This window comes from Rhincodon typus, chromosome 7 (genome assembly GCF_021869965.1).
Source record: "Rhincodon typus isolate 14 chromosome 7, sRhiTyp1.1, whole genome shotgun sequence".
NCBI lineage: Eukaryota > Metazoa > Chordata > Chondrichthyes > Orectolobiformes > Rhincodontidae > Rhincodon > Rhincodon typus.
In genome coordinates this window covers 2,670,327-2,682,387 of record NC_063338.1, presented here as the reverse complement: position 1 = coordinate 2,682,387, position 12,061 = coordinate 2,670,327, and the positions used below count along the sequence as shown (strand labels likewise).

The 12,061-nt window shown below is 41.9% G+C and overlaps 1 protein-coding gene across 1 annotated transcript in view; it reads right to left on the bottom strand.

The window, feature by feature from the left end:
- LOC109919238 (transient receptor potential cation channel subfamily M member 2-like) overlaps positions 1-11,126 on the bottom strand; it is a 76,667-nt gene extending 65,541 nt beyond the window's left edge. The window contains exons 1-3 of the mRNA XM_048598990.1: positions 11,029-11,126; positions 7,319-7,531; positions 2,496-2,572 (exon numbers count right to left, since the gene is read on the bottom strand). Of these exons, the coding sequence (XP_048454947.1) occupies positions 2,496-2,572; positions 7,319-7,531; positions 11,029-11,031 (293 nt within the window). The 5' untranslated portion in view covers positions 11,032-11,126. The remainder of the gene's footprint in view (positions 1-2,495; positions 2,573-7,318; positions 7,532-11,028) is intronic.
- Between the last annotated feature and the right edge of the window lie 935 nt (positions 11,127-12,061).

The following is a 12,061-nucleotide window of genomic DNA, read 5'->3' as shown; positions in this document are numbered from 1 at the left end:
ATTTAAAAGGGACCAAAGGGACAACATTTTCACACAGAGAGTGCAATGTATATGGAATGAGCTGCCAGACAAGGTGATGGAGGCTGGTACAATTACAACATTTAAAAGGCATCTGGATGGGTATATGAATAGAAAGGACTTAGAAGGATATGTTGGCAAGTGAGCCTAGATTAATTTAGGATATCAGGTCGGCATGGATGAGGTGGACTGAAGGGTTTGTTTCCGTCTTGTACATCTCTGAAACTCTATGATTCTATGTGTGGAAGGAGGCCATTTGGTCCATTGTGCCTGCACCAGCTCATGAAGTGAGTATCATTGCTTAGTGCCAATCTCCTTTCTTCCCCTATCCTTGCATATTATTTTTATCCAAATAAACATCCAATGCCTTCTTGAAAGCCTCAGAAGTTGTAGAGATTTTACAGCAGAGAAAGAGGCCCTTCACTCCATCATGTTCACAGTAGTCATCAAACAGTTATCTATGGAAAAATGCAAGAAAGTGAATGTGAGGAATTCAGATGAACCATGATCCTACTGAATGATGGATTAGGCTTGACAGTCCAAACGGCCTACTCCTGTTCCTATTTCTAATGGTCTTATGGTCTATACTAATGCCATTTCCAACACTTAGCCTATAGCCTTGCAGAAATTTCCCTAATCGACATGTTCAGAGACATTATGACATACCTTTGGAACAGGTGGGACTTGGTTCAGAGGTAGGGAAACTACCACTGTGCTACAAAAGCGCTCCAGAGGGAATGCATGGGAACACAGCCTATAGATAGGGATACACTGAGGGTGAAGGTCGCCAGCCTCAGAAACTGGATCTCCCTCATCATGGGAATTGTGTAGTTGGGAGGAGGCTCCTCCTCCTGTAGGAATGGAAAAGAAAAGCAGGAGACAGCAGAGAAGAGCTATCCAAGGACAGGGGTGCTCTGTGGTCCAGGCAGGTGAGATGCCTTCTACTGTGCAGAAGAGAGACCACAGTAGTCAATAGGAGATGATACTATCCTTGATGAGAAAGGGTAAAGGAGTCTCTACCTTCAGCTGTTGGAGTGCAAAGATGTTTACAGTCAGTATTTCTCTAAGGAGACAAGCACGTAGCTGCGTGGCAAGCGGCTGGGAGATGATTTCAAATTGTGTTTGTGCTCAATCTGTGCCTGCTGCTCTCAAGGTAATAGATACTTTGAATTTTTATGCAATGATATAATTCCTAGCGTCATTCTGAGAGCTCTGCAGAACCTCATAAGTCTCAGCACACCATTGAATCAAGGTAAGGGTTGAAGTAATGTTTGAAGGGAAACTAAATTAATTCCACATCAACATGTAAAAGGCTAGTCTGCCTGAGAGAATAAATAAAGCTGCATCTTTTCTATTCACTTGTGGTATGTGAGTGTCGCTGGCTGGCCAGCATTTATTGCCCATCCCTAATTGCTCTTGAGAAGGTGGTAATGAGCTGCCTTCTTGAAAAGCTGCAGTCTATGTGCAGTAGGTGGAACCACAATGCCCTTAGGGTAGGAATCCCTCAGCATGTGATCATTGGGGACAGCAGGGGACTCTGTGAATCCAAAAACTTTCCACTCCATCTGTGTGCATTTAGCTTATGAGAGGACTATGCAGGTGGGTGCCAGCTATCCTGGAATTAGTCATGACCCGTGTATCCTTATGCACTCCCAGGTGCCAGGGATGTCTGATCCACCAGAACCACTGGAGGGAGATAAAGATTACCCACTGAAGAGTTGGCACAGGACATTTGCATTAGTTTTACCTTAAAAGCCAATTGAGATACTCATCAGGAATATTTCAGCTGTGGAGGTCTGGACATATATGGCTATGAAGCTGCTTGCTCCTTTTCAGTAAAGTAGGCTCTTCGAATCCTTTTGTACTACACCACCCTTGTACATAGTAGGTTCTCAAATACAGCTCGCTAGTGTAGTGTCTCTCTCTCATTCTTGACTGGTGTCTTCTTTTATCCTCTGATATTTAATATCATCAGAATTTGCAGGAATCTCATTTTACTGCTACATTCATGAGTGAGTTTGGTTTTATTGACAATCCAGCTGCTTTCAGTTATTTATTGCAAATGTGACACCACAAATGACCAGATTATTTTGGATCATACCGTTTTGCAGCTGTCCAAGTTGGGTGTAAGAGGAGAAGACAGATGCCAATGAGCATTTTGAGTTTGTGGATCTGCAAATAGTGCTGCACAGTCAGCTATCATTGCATCAGTGCAGTGATATTTCAGTAAGCCCACAGAAATTGCTTAATGCAAGATAAATGCTGAGATTTTGTTTTGATGGTCTGATCTGTGAGTGGAATTAATTAACCTGTTGTATATCATGTCATCAATGACCGCACTGGAAATGAGTCAACCACTTTTCAAGTCATCCTGAATTCAATATCAGGGTGAAAACTAGAATTTTGAGTATTTGATGAAGCTTGTGATTTATCTGTTCCAGATCCAGCCAACACAATCGTTCACTTCTCTGTCTTACCCAGCAGTCTGTCTCTCAGAAAAATGGGTGCACTCCTTTTTCCTGATGTTATCACGAATCCATTTTCTGAACTGGTCCTGAAGCAGATAAACAGATGAATAAATTAAGTTCTGATTATGGGTTTCTAACAGAGAAGAGTCTATTCAGCATCTTAATTCTGTTTGTTTGAATGATGACTGATCTGTTTCTTAAATTCAACTGCCTCCTTTTTTAAATATCCTTTTGTAATGCCTACTTACTAACACATAACAAATAATCTTATAAGACCACAAAAAAGAGGAACAGAATGAGGCTGTTCAGTCTCTTGAGCCTGCACTGTGACTCAATATGATGATCGCTGATCCAACATTCCTCAGGTCCCTTTCTTGCCCTTTCCCCATAACCCTTGATTCTCCTACTGATGAAAAGTTATTTATCTCAGCCTTAAATATATGCAAGGACTTTGCCAGCACAGCTGTCTGTAGTAAGCAGTTACTCACAACCCTATGAGAGAAGAAGTTCCTCTTCACGTCAGCCTTAAATTAGTGCTCCTTTATTCTGAGATTATGTCCTCTGGTCCTAGATCTCCCATGAACAGAAACACCATCTTAGCATTTACCCTGTTAATCCCCTTAAAAATCCTATTTATTTCAATGAGATCACCTCTCATTCTTCTAAATACCAGTGAGTAGAGTTCCACTAAGACACTCCTTCCATACCAGGGATCATCTAGTGAACCTTCTATGAAGTGTCTCCAATAAAATGATAATCCTCCTTAAATAAGAGAACCAAAACTGCTCACAGGACTCTCGATGTGGTTGGAGGTCAGTTAGCTCATTTGATTGGACAGCCAGTTTGTGATGCTTAACAGTCTGGGTTCAATGTCCACACCAGCTGAATTTACCATGAAGGATTCTCCTTCTCAACCTCTCCCTTCACCCAAGGTGTGGTGATCCTTAGGGTGGAATGGTGGTATATTGGTTAGTACTGCTGTCTCAAGTACCAGGGACCTGGATTCGATTCCAGCCTTGGGTGACCATCTGGGTGGAGTCTGCACATTCTCTCCATGGTTGTGTGGGTTCAGATTAGGTGGATTAGCAATGCTAAATTGCCCTGCAGTGTCCATGGATGTGCAGCATTGCACATTGCAACCATTATAAATTTGGGGTTATGGGGATAGGGTGTGATGTACTTCGGAGGGTCAGTTCAGACTCGATAGGCGAAATGGCCTCAATATGCACTGTAGGGATTCTATGATTTTTCTATGATAACATTATCTAATGAGAGAGCAGCTTTTTGGTATGTAAGACTACGGTATCTTTATCTTTAGATGTGGTGTCACTGGCACTTTGTACAGTTACAGAGTATAGAGTAGAGTTATACAGTACTAACCACCTTGAAATAAAGACCAACATAGAACATAGAAAAGTACAGCACAATACAGGCCCTTCGGTCCATGAAGTTGTGCCAACTTATTATCCTACTCTAACGTCAAACTACCTTGCATACCCTATATTTTACTATCATCCATGTTACTATCTAAGAGTCGATTAAATGTCCCTAATGTATCTGACTCCACTACCACTGCCGGCAGCGCATTCCACGCAACCACCACTCTCTGTGCAAAGAACCTACCTCTGACATCTCCCCTATACCTTCCTTCAATCACCTTAAAAATTATACCCCCTCGTAATAGTCATTTCCACCCTGGGAAAAAGTCTCTGGGTATCCAATCTATCTATGCCTCTCATCATCTTGTATACCTCTATCAAGTCACCTCTCATCCTTCTTTGCTCCAATGAGAAAAGCCCTAGCTCCCTCAACCTTTCCTCATAAGACTTGCCCTCCAGTCCAGGCAGCATCCTGGTAATTCCATTAGCCTTCCTGATTACCGACTGCACCTGTGTGCATAAGTATCCCCAAGTCCTTTTTGTGTTGCAGCTTTCTGCAGTTTCTCTACACTTTAAATAATACTGTTATTTTATTCTCCATTCCAATATATACAACTTCAAATTTTCTCCCATTATACGCTGTTTGCCAACTTTTTGTCCACTTACTTAATCTACCAATATCGCTCGTAAATTGCTCATATTCTTTCCTTGTTTCAATGTGTGCTGTTGAACTCCATATGCTATCAGCAGCTGCAAGATTTTATAATCTGGGAGTGTTTGATGGGGTCATTTTAAAGGAAGTTTTACTCTGGGTCTAACCCTGTGCAGATTCTGTCCTGGGAGTGTTTGATGGGGTCAGTGTAATGAGAGTTTTACTCTGTATCTAACCCTATGCTATGCTTTCTGTGAAGAAGTTTGGCTGGAAAGTGAAGGAGAATCTTTGCTCTGTGTCTCACTGTCTGCTTTGCGATTGTTGGAATTGTTTACTGGGAGTACTGTTGCAATCTTATGCTGTGTCTAACTTGTAGTATTCCCCTCATAGTTATTGTGATGTTCTAGGCAGAGCTCCACTATTGAACTTATCCATGCCTTGGTTCATCTATGTAGTTTTGATGCGAGAGTTCAGACGGTGCTGTACTCTGCCTGTCACCTTTACTAGAACCATCATGAGAGTATTTGATGGTGCTCTGAGTAGGGACATATACCATATCAAACAATACCATATCAGCTTCAGGATTTTGTCTGTTTTTACAGTTCAGCGAAAGCTTTTCTCATAGAATCATAGCATTTTATAGCCCAGAATATTATTCACCCATCATCTCCAGAATGGTCATTTGATTGACTGAAAACCAAAAATGCTGGAATTCAGAGTGGGCCTGGCAGCATTCATGGAGAGAAAGTAAGCTAACATTTTGAGTCTAGATGACTTTTCATCGGAGCTGGCGTGAGGTGTGGAAGGGGCAGCACTTATACAATAGTGGGTGGGTGGGGAATGTGTGTGGATTGCTGGGGGAGAAACAATGTTAATATTTCAAATTAGGTAATCAGAATGTGAGAACGGCAGAACAATTTGCTCCAGCAAAAAACTGGAGGAGCAACATCTCATCTTCAGACTATGCACTTTCTGATTTTATTTTTATCGAGATCAACACCTTCAGATTGTGAACCCACTCCCATTTCTTCCTTTTCTTTTAGCTTTACTTGTTACATTCTTTGTCACCACGTCCTCTCCTCACTCCCCCCACTCCAGTGGGACTGTTTATTCTTTCCAGCCTGGCAGTTAGACACACCATTCTTATTCTCTGGTCACTAAATCTGAACTGTCAACATCGTTTCTTCCCCAATACTCAGCACCTACCCCACCCCACTATTGCATAGATGCTGCCCCCTCCACGTCAGCTCTGATGAAGAGTCATCGAGACTCGAAACGTTAGCTTGCTTTCTCTCCATGGATGCTGCCTGACCCTCTTTGATCTCCAGCATTTGTTGTATTCAGTACAGATTCAAATGAGGTATCTCAATTAATGTTGCTGTCAATATCTTCCCCATTACTCTGAAAATTCATCATCATCAAATTCCTGTCCAACTGCTCGTGAAGGTTCCAGTGGAATCCTCTTCAACTTTCAAGTCATAGAATAGATCATAGAATCCCTACAGTGTGAAAGCAACCATTCAGCCCATCACATTCACACTGACCCTCCAAACAGCATTCCACCCAGACTCAGCCTCCTACCCTATCCCCGTAACCTTGCATTTCCCACAGCTAATCCACCTCACCTGCACAGCCCTGGACACTATGGGCAATTTAGCATTGTTAATCCAATTAGCCTTCACATCAGGATGAAACCGGAGCACCCAGAGGAAACACATGCAGATACAGGGAGAATGTGCAAACTCCATGTAGACAGTCACCCAAGGGTGGAATTGAACCTGGGTCCCTGGCACTGTGAGGCTGCATTGTTGACCACTGAGCCACCTTGTGTACCCCAGGTCCTTCTGGCCTGGTAATCGCCCTCTTGTATCCACTACAAAGGTATGTCGTCTCCATTAATTGTGGGAACAAAGATGGCATAAAGCAGAAACAAAAACAGAAGTTGTTGGAAAAGCTCAGCAGGTCTTGCAGCATCTGTGAAGAGAAATCAGAGTTAACATTTCGGTCCAGTGACCCTTCCTCAGAATGCATAAAACACTCAGTTGAGGTCCAACTTGTGACATGTAATGGTTTCACATTACAGGACTGGTTTGATTTTATGTTGCATTTGATCTTATTGACAATGCCAAGTATCCCAGCTTCCTTAATCACCTTATAAACGTAGCCTGACACTTTCAAAGCTTTGCGCATGTGCACGCCTATGCCCCCTCCACCTCTCAGAATAAAGTTCTTTAAATTAAACTGATTATCCATGCCGATGCTTCTAAAGTGCAGCATTTCACGTCTGACCACAGGAAATTACATGAGCACTATATCTGTTCGTTCTGGCAGTCTGTATGCTGCTAAACAGGAAACGGTGGTAAAGCTCAGCAAGTCTGGCAACAATGGCCCACCAACCACAATAATAACCATGGTAGAGCTTAATTAGAAACTGTTGAGGGATCTTCACAGCTCATATTAACCTTTGCTGTATCAGTGCTGGGAGAGTTTAAGGGACTGAGCGGATGGCCAGATGATTCATAAATGTTAAGCAGATATTGCAAGTGATTAGGAAGTCAAATGGCATTTATTGCAAGAAGAATGGAATCTAAAAGTTAAGATGTTTAACTCCGGTTGTGCAGGGCATTGATTGAAACTACCATCTGGAGTTCTGCGTACACTTTTGATGTCCTTATTTCAGAAAGGACATAATTACATTGTAAGTGGAAATTATTCCATTGCTAGCACTCTCTTTCATAATCACATAAACACCATTGGAATCAGATTGTTGTATTATTTGCTCAATTGGCCGTGAACTCTACCTGCTCTGCAGAAAGTATTTTTGCTGAACTTTGCCCTGTCCTGATGAAACTGGGGCTTCTTTTAATGATGTTCAGTATATCGGTGTTGTAGATGGTTTTGCACTGGTCATAGAGCTCAGCTTGAAGAGGGTGGACTCGGTTTATGTTTTGCTCCTCAGCAGAGGACTTGCGTTTAGCTGGTGTGGCCTTCTCACTCATGGTCAATGCCCCATCCTGTTGGCAAAGAAGAAGTTTGATCAGTTAAATTAACGGAATTCAAGTTCCACATAAAATCAATGACCACCACATTTCCTTTACAACTCTATAATGTGTGGGAGAACTGAAAGCAGGGAAGAATTTGGAAGGCCAAGAAATAATGAATTTAAGTGGGAAACCATGCAGAGTGATTTCAGTGTGGCATCAGAAGGAGGGACAATATGTGGACTGGAGTAGTGGTGACTTAGGTGGGACAGAAGGAAAGCTCAGAGGAAAAGTAACTGTAGAAAGATCAATGTAACGGTGACAAGGAGAGCTTGCTCAATACGTAAATTTATAGCCTACCTGATGTTATTCTCCACATTGACGGTAACATTGTACAGAGTGCAATAAAGACCTAATTCCATAGGATTCCCACATGGCACATTACCTTAAAATTCTTGCTGAATCTTTTTAGTTGCGTGTCACTTTCAACTATTTCCTCTTCCACCCGCCTCTGCTGTCAAGGCTTGGACCGCCCAGCCTGTTTCCCTTCTATTATGGTTACTCAAACCACTGACCAAAGTTGTGTGACATGTATACCTTTATAATATATACACATATTTGAATTAGGAACAGGAATACATTATTCAGACCCTGGGCCTGCTCCACTATTCAATAAGATCATGGTTGATCTGATTGTAACCACAAATCTATATTTCTATGTAGATAATGTAATAACCACCTCATAACTTCTTACTCCCTTGTTAGTTAAGAATCTATCCACTTCTCCGTTAAAAATGTTTAATGACCAAGTTTCCACCACTCTGGGGAGGAGAGCTCCATAGACTCATGACCTTCTGAGAGAAAAAAATTCATTCTCATTTCCATCTTAAACAGAAGATCCCAGATTTTTAACCTTTTCTCCTAGTTCTGGTCTCTTCTTAACAGCCCTACCTTGTCACATTCCCTCAAGATCTTTCCTCAGGATATTTCAACAAGATTAACTCTCATTCTTCTAAATTCCAATGAATACAAGTCCATCTGTCCAACCTTCCCTCATTCCAGGTACCAGTCGAATGAATATTCTCTGAACTGTTTCCAATGTGCTTACAACATGTCTTAAATAAGGAAACTAAAACTACAAAACTCTATCATAATCCAAATGTGGGTCTCAGCAATATCCTATACATCTGCAGCAAAACAATATTCTCTACAACTGTAGTAAAGATTTAAAATGAAGGACATATTGTTATATAAGCCAAGCACTATTCACCCTCCAAAGACTTGACCTTGTCTAAACTGCTACTGCTGGTATCCTACTATACACCAGGACCCGCTCACACATTACATGACAGTTAGTAAAGATTATATTTTTAATTCTCATCCATGTTTCCAAATCCCTAATCTCTGGAATTCATCTCTTCAGTTATCCTCCCTCTTTTAAGATGTATGTAAAAATGTATATTTTTGACAAAGTTTTAGTTTCCCCCTCCCCATCTGAATGGCTTGTTGTGTGTTCAACTTTGCTTAATAACAACACTGTGAAAATGTGAAAATGAAAGTGTGTAAGTGTGTTAAATTAAAGACGCTATATAAGTGCAGGTTGATGTTACTGATTTTGGATACTTTGTCTAGCTATTATATTTGTTGATGCAAGCACGCATATCGACTTAATGTACAGTTTTTGGATTGTGAGTTAATTAACTTAGTATCAATTTAAATACTCAATTCTTTAAAATCCTGGCATATAAATCAATCAACACATTGATTCAAATTGTAGTGAATCCAATCCAGGGTTTGTTCTCCTCCTTACTATTCCCTTCTACTGTCACCACTGATTGGATGCTTTGCAGGCTAGCCTGCCAGATCCACAGCAGTGACTGGCTGAGCAAGTTGACAATTAGAATGGCAGGGAGCTCTCAGTGCCAGATTCTTCATTCACTTTTTTCTCCCTTACCTCATGCCAGGGCAGTGGCTGTTTGTAGGTGTCAGGGGCAATTCCTGAAATAAATAGATGGTTTCATACCTATCCCGTACTCAATCCTTCCATGACCTTGCCAGCTCCCCACGTCCATAATCACCACCAACTCAACCGTTCCATTATCATCATCAACTCAATATTTCCATAGTCACCATCAACCAAAACCTTTCATAGGTACCCCCATCACAACCCTTCCAAAATCACCCTCATCTCGACAATTTTATACTCACCCACACCTCAACCCTTCCATAGTCACCCCCACTTCAACCCTTCCACAATCACCCACATCTCAATAATTTCATACTCACCCACACTTCAACATTTCTATAGTCAGCCTAATTCAAGTCTTCCATAGTCACTGCCAACTCAACCCTTCAAATACTCACCCACACCTCACCCATCCATAGTCACCACCACCTTAACACTTCCATTGTCACCACCAACCAAATCCTTCCATATTCACCCCATTCCAACCCTTGCATAGTCAGACCCACCTCAACCCTTCCATAATCAGACCTACCTCAACCTTTCCATAGTCACCCCATCTCAACCCTTCCATAAATCACCCTCATCTCAACAATTCCATACTCACCCACACCTCAACAATTCCATAGGTATCACCAACCCTACTCTTCCATAGTCACCATGAGTTCAACCCTTCCATTGTCATCCCACATCCACATTTCCACAGTCACAACCCATCCAACCCTTCAAATACTCACCACACCTCAACCCTGCCATAAACATCCCATCTCAACTTTTCCATAGTCACCACTACCTGACGCTTCCATAGTCACCATGAACTTAAACCTTCCATTGTCACCTCACTTCGACCCTTCCATAGTCAGCACAAACCCAGTACTTCAATAATCACACTCAACCCAATCCTTCCATACCCATCCTTACCTAATCCTTTCAAATGAACAACTCAACCTTTCAGAGTCACCCTCTCCAACTCAATTGTTCCATTGTCATCCCAACCAAATCCTTTCATCTTCACCACAGACCCAATACTTCAATGGTCATTCCCATTTTGAGCATTCTATGGCTACATACCTGACCCGGGCGGCACAGTGGCTCAGTGGTTAGCACTGCTGCCTCACAGAACCAGGAACCCAGATTCGATTCCACCCTCGGGTGACCGTCTGTGTTGTGTTTGCACATTCTCCCTGTGTTCCTTCAGGTGTTCCAGTTTCTTCCCAAAGTCCAAAGACTGTGCAAGCTAGGCGGATTGGCAGTGATAAATTGCCCGTAGTGCTCAGGGATGTGTAGATTAGGTGGGTTATGAGGTATGGGTCTGGGTGGGATGCTCTGAGGGGCGGTGTGGACTTGTTGGGTTGAAGGACCTGTTTCCACACTGTAGGGATTTTATAATTCTATGAAAGGGTCAAGGGAGCAGGACAGGTGATACAGCGAACAGAGACAGGGAATGACAAGAGGGACAGGGAAGAGGGATGGGGAGGGAAGAGGGATGGGGAGGGGAGAGGGATGTGGGTGTAGGGAAATTAACACATGTGCAAAACCACAATATCGTTACACCTAAAAGTCATACCATTGGGTTATTAAAGTTCGTGTAGTTCTGTCACATTGAGAACTGTTGTCTGTTAAACATATGGATCCTCGTAGCTGATGGAATAACTTCAAATTTTTATTTACTTCCTGAAAATGAAGTTTTAATATGATTACATGAACAAATTAAATGCAATTTTCACATGTGCTTACATTTGAAGAAACATTGCTCTTTGAATTTATACTTCTGGATGACTTTGGGTATCACATTTATTCTAATATAGTTATTTCATCTTGGTTAATGGAGAAATGTACTTGTCCACAGTGGCTTGTACACTGTGACTTGCCATAATCATATGACATTGGATGTTGTTGTTTTCTGTTTGAGGCTTGAAGAGCAAAATCATTAAAACTGGCCTCTGGGAACATGATATTAGGAGAATGCTGCTGAAATTGTGTGCGTTTTGACAGTTTACAAGAGTTATCCACTATGGGAAGCAGCAGGGAATAATTTGAGCTTCAGTTTGCAATTCTGTAGAATTGGGTGAGTCAGTATGGCTATGAATTTTGCAGTCCCTGTTCATGTTGACATGAAAGGTGATTTGAGGCAAACTTAGAATTTCTTCCAGTTCAATGGCAAAATTATAGATAGCCACAGAGTTAAAGGTGGCATGGTGCCTCAGCAGTTAGCACTGCTGCTTCACAGTGCCACGGATCTGGGTTCAATTCCAGCCTCAGGTGATTGTGTGTAGAGTTTGCATGTTCTTCCTGTGTCTGCATGGGTTTTCTCTAGTTTCTTACCACAATCCAAAAATATGCAGGTTATGTGGATTAGCCATGGTAAATGCAGGGTTACAGGGATAAAATGGGTGTAATAAGTCTGGATGGAATGCTCTTCAGAGAGTTGGTGCACACCGAATGGGCCAAATGGCGTCTCTCTGCACTGTAGAGATTCTATGACTCAGATCCACTCCAAACTTTGTGTTTTTGATTTCCTGCTCTCGGACATCTACCCGATATGTATATGATGTTTCTCAGTAATTTTCTACACAATGGGCTATTTTGCTTTAGCATTT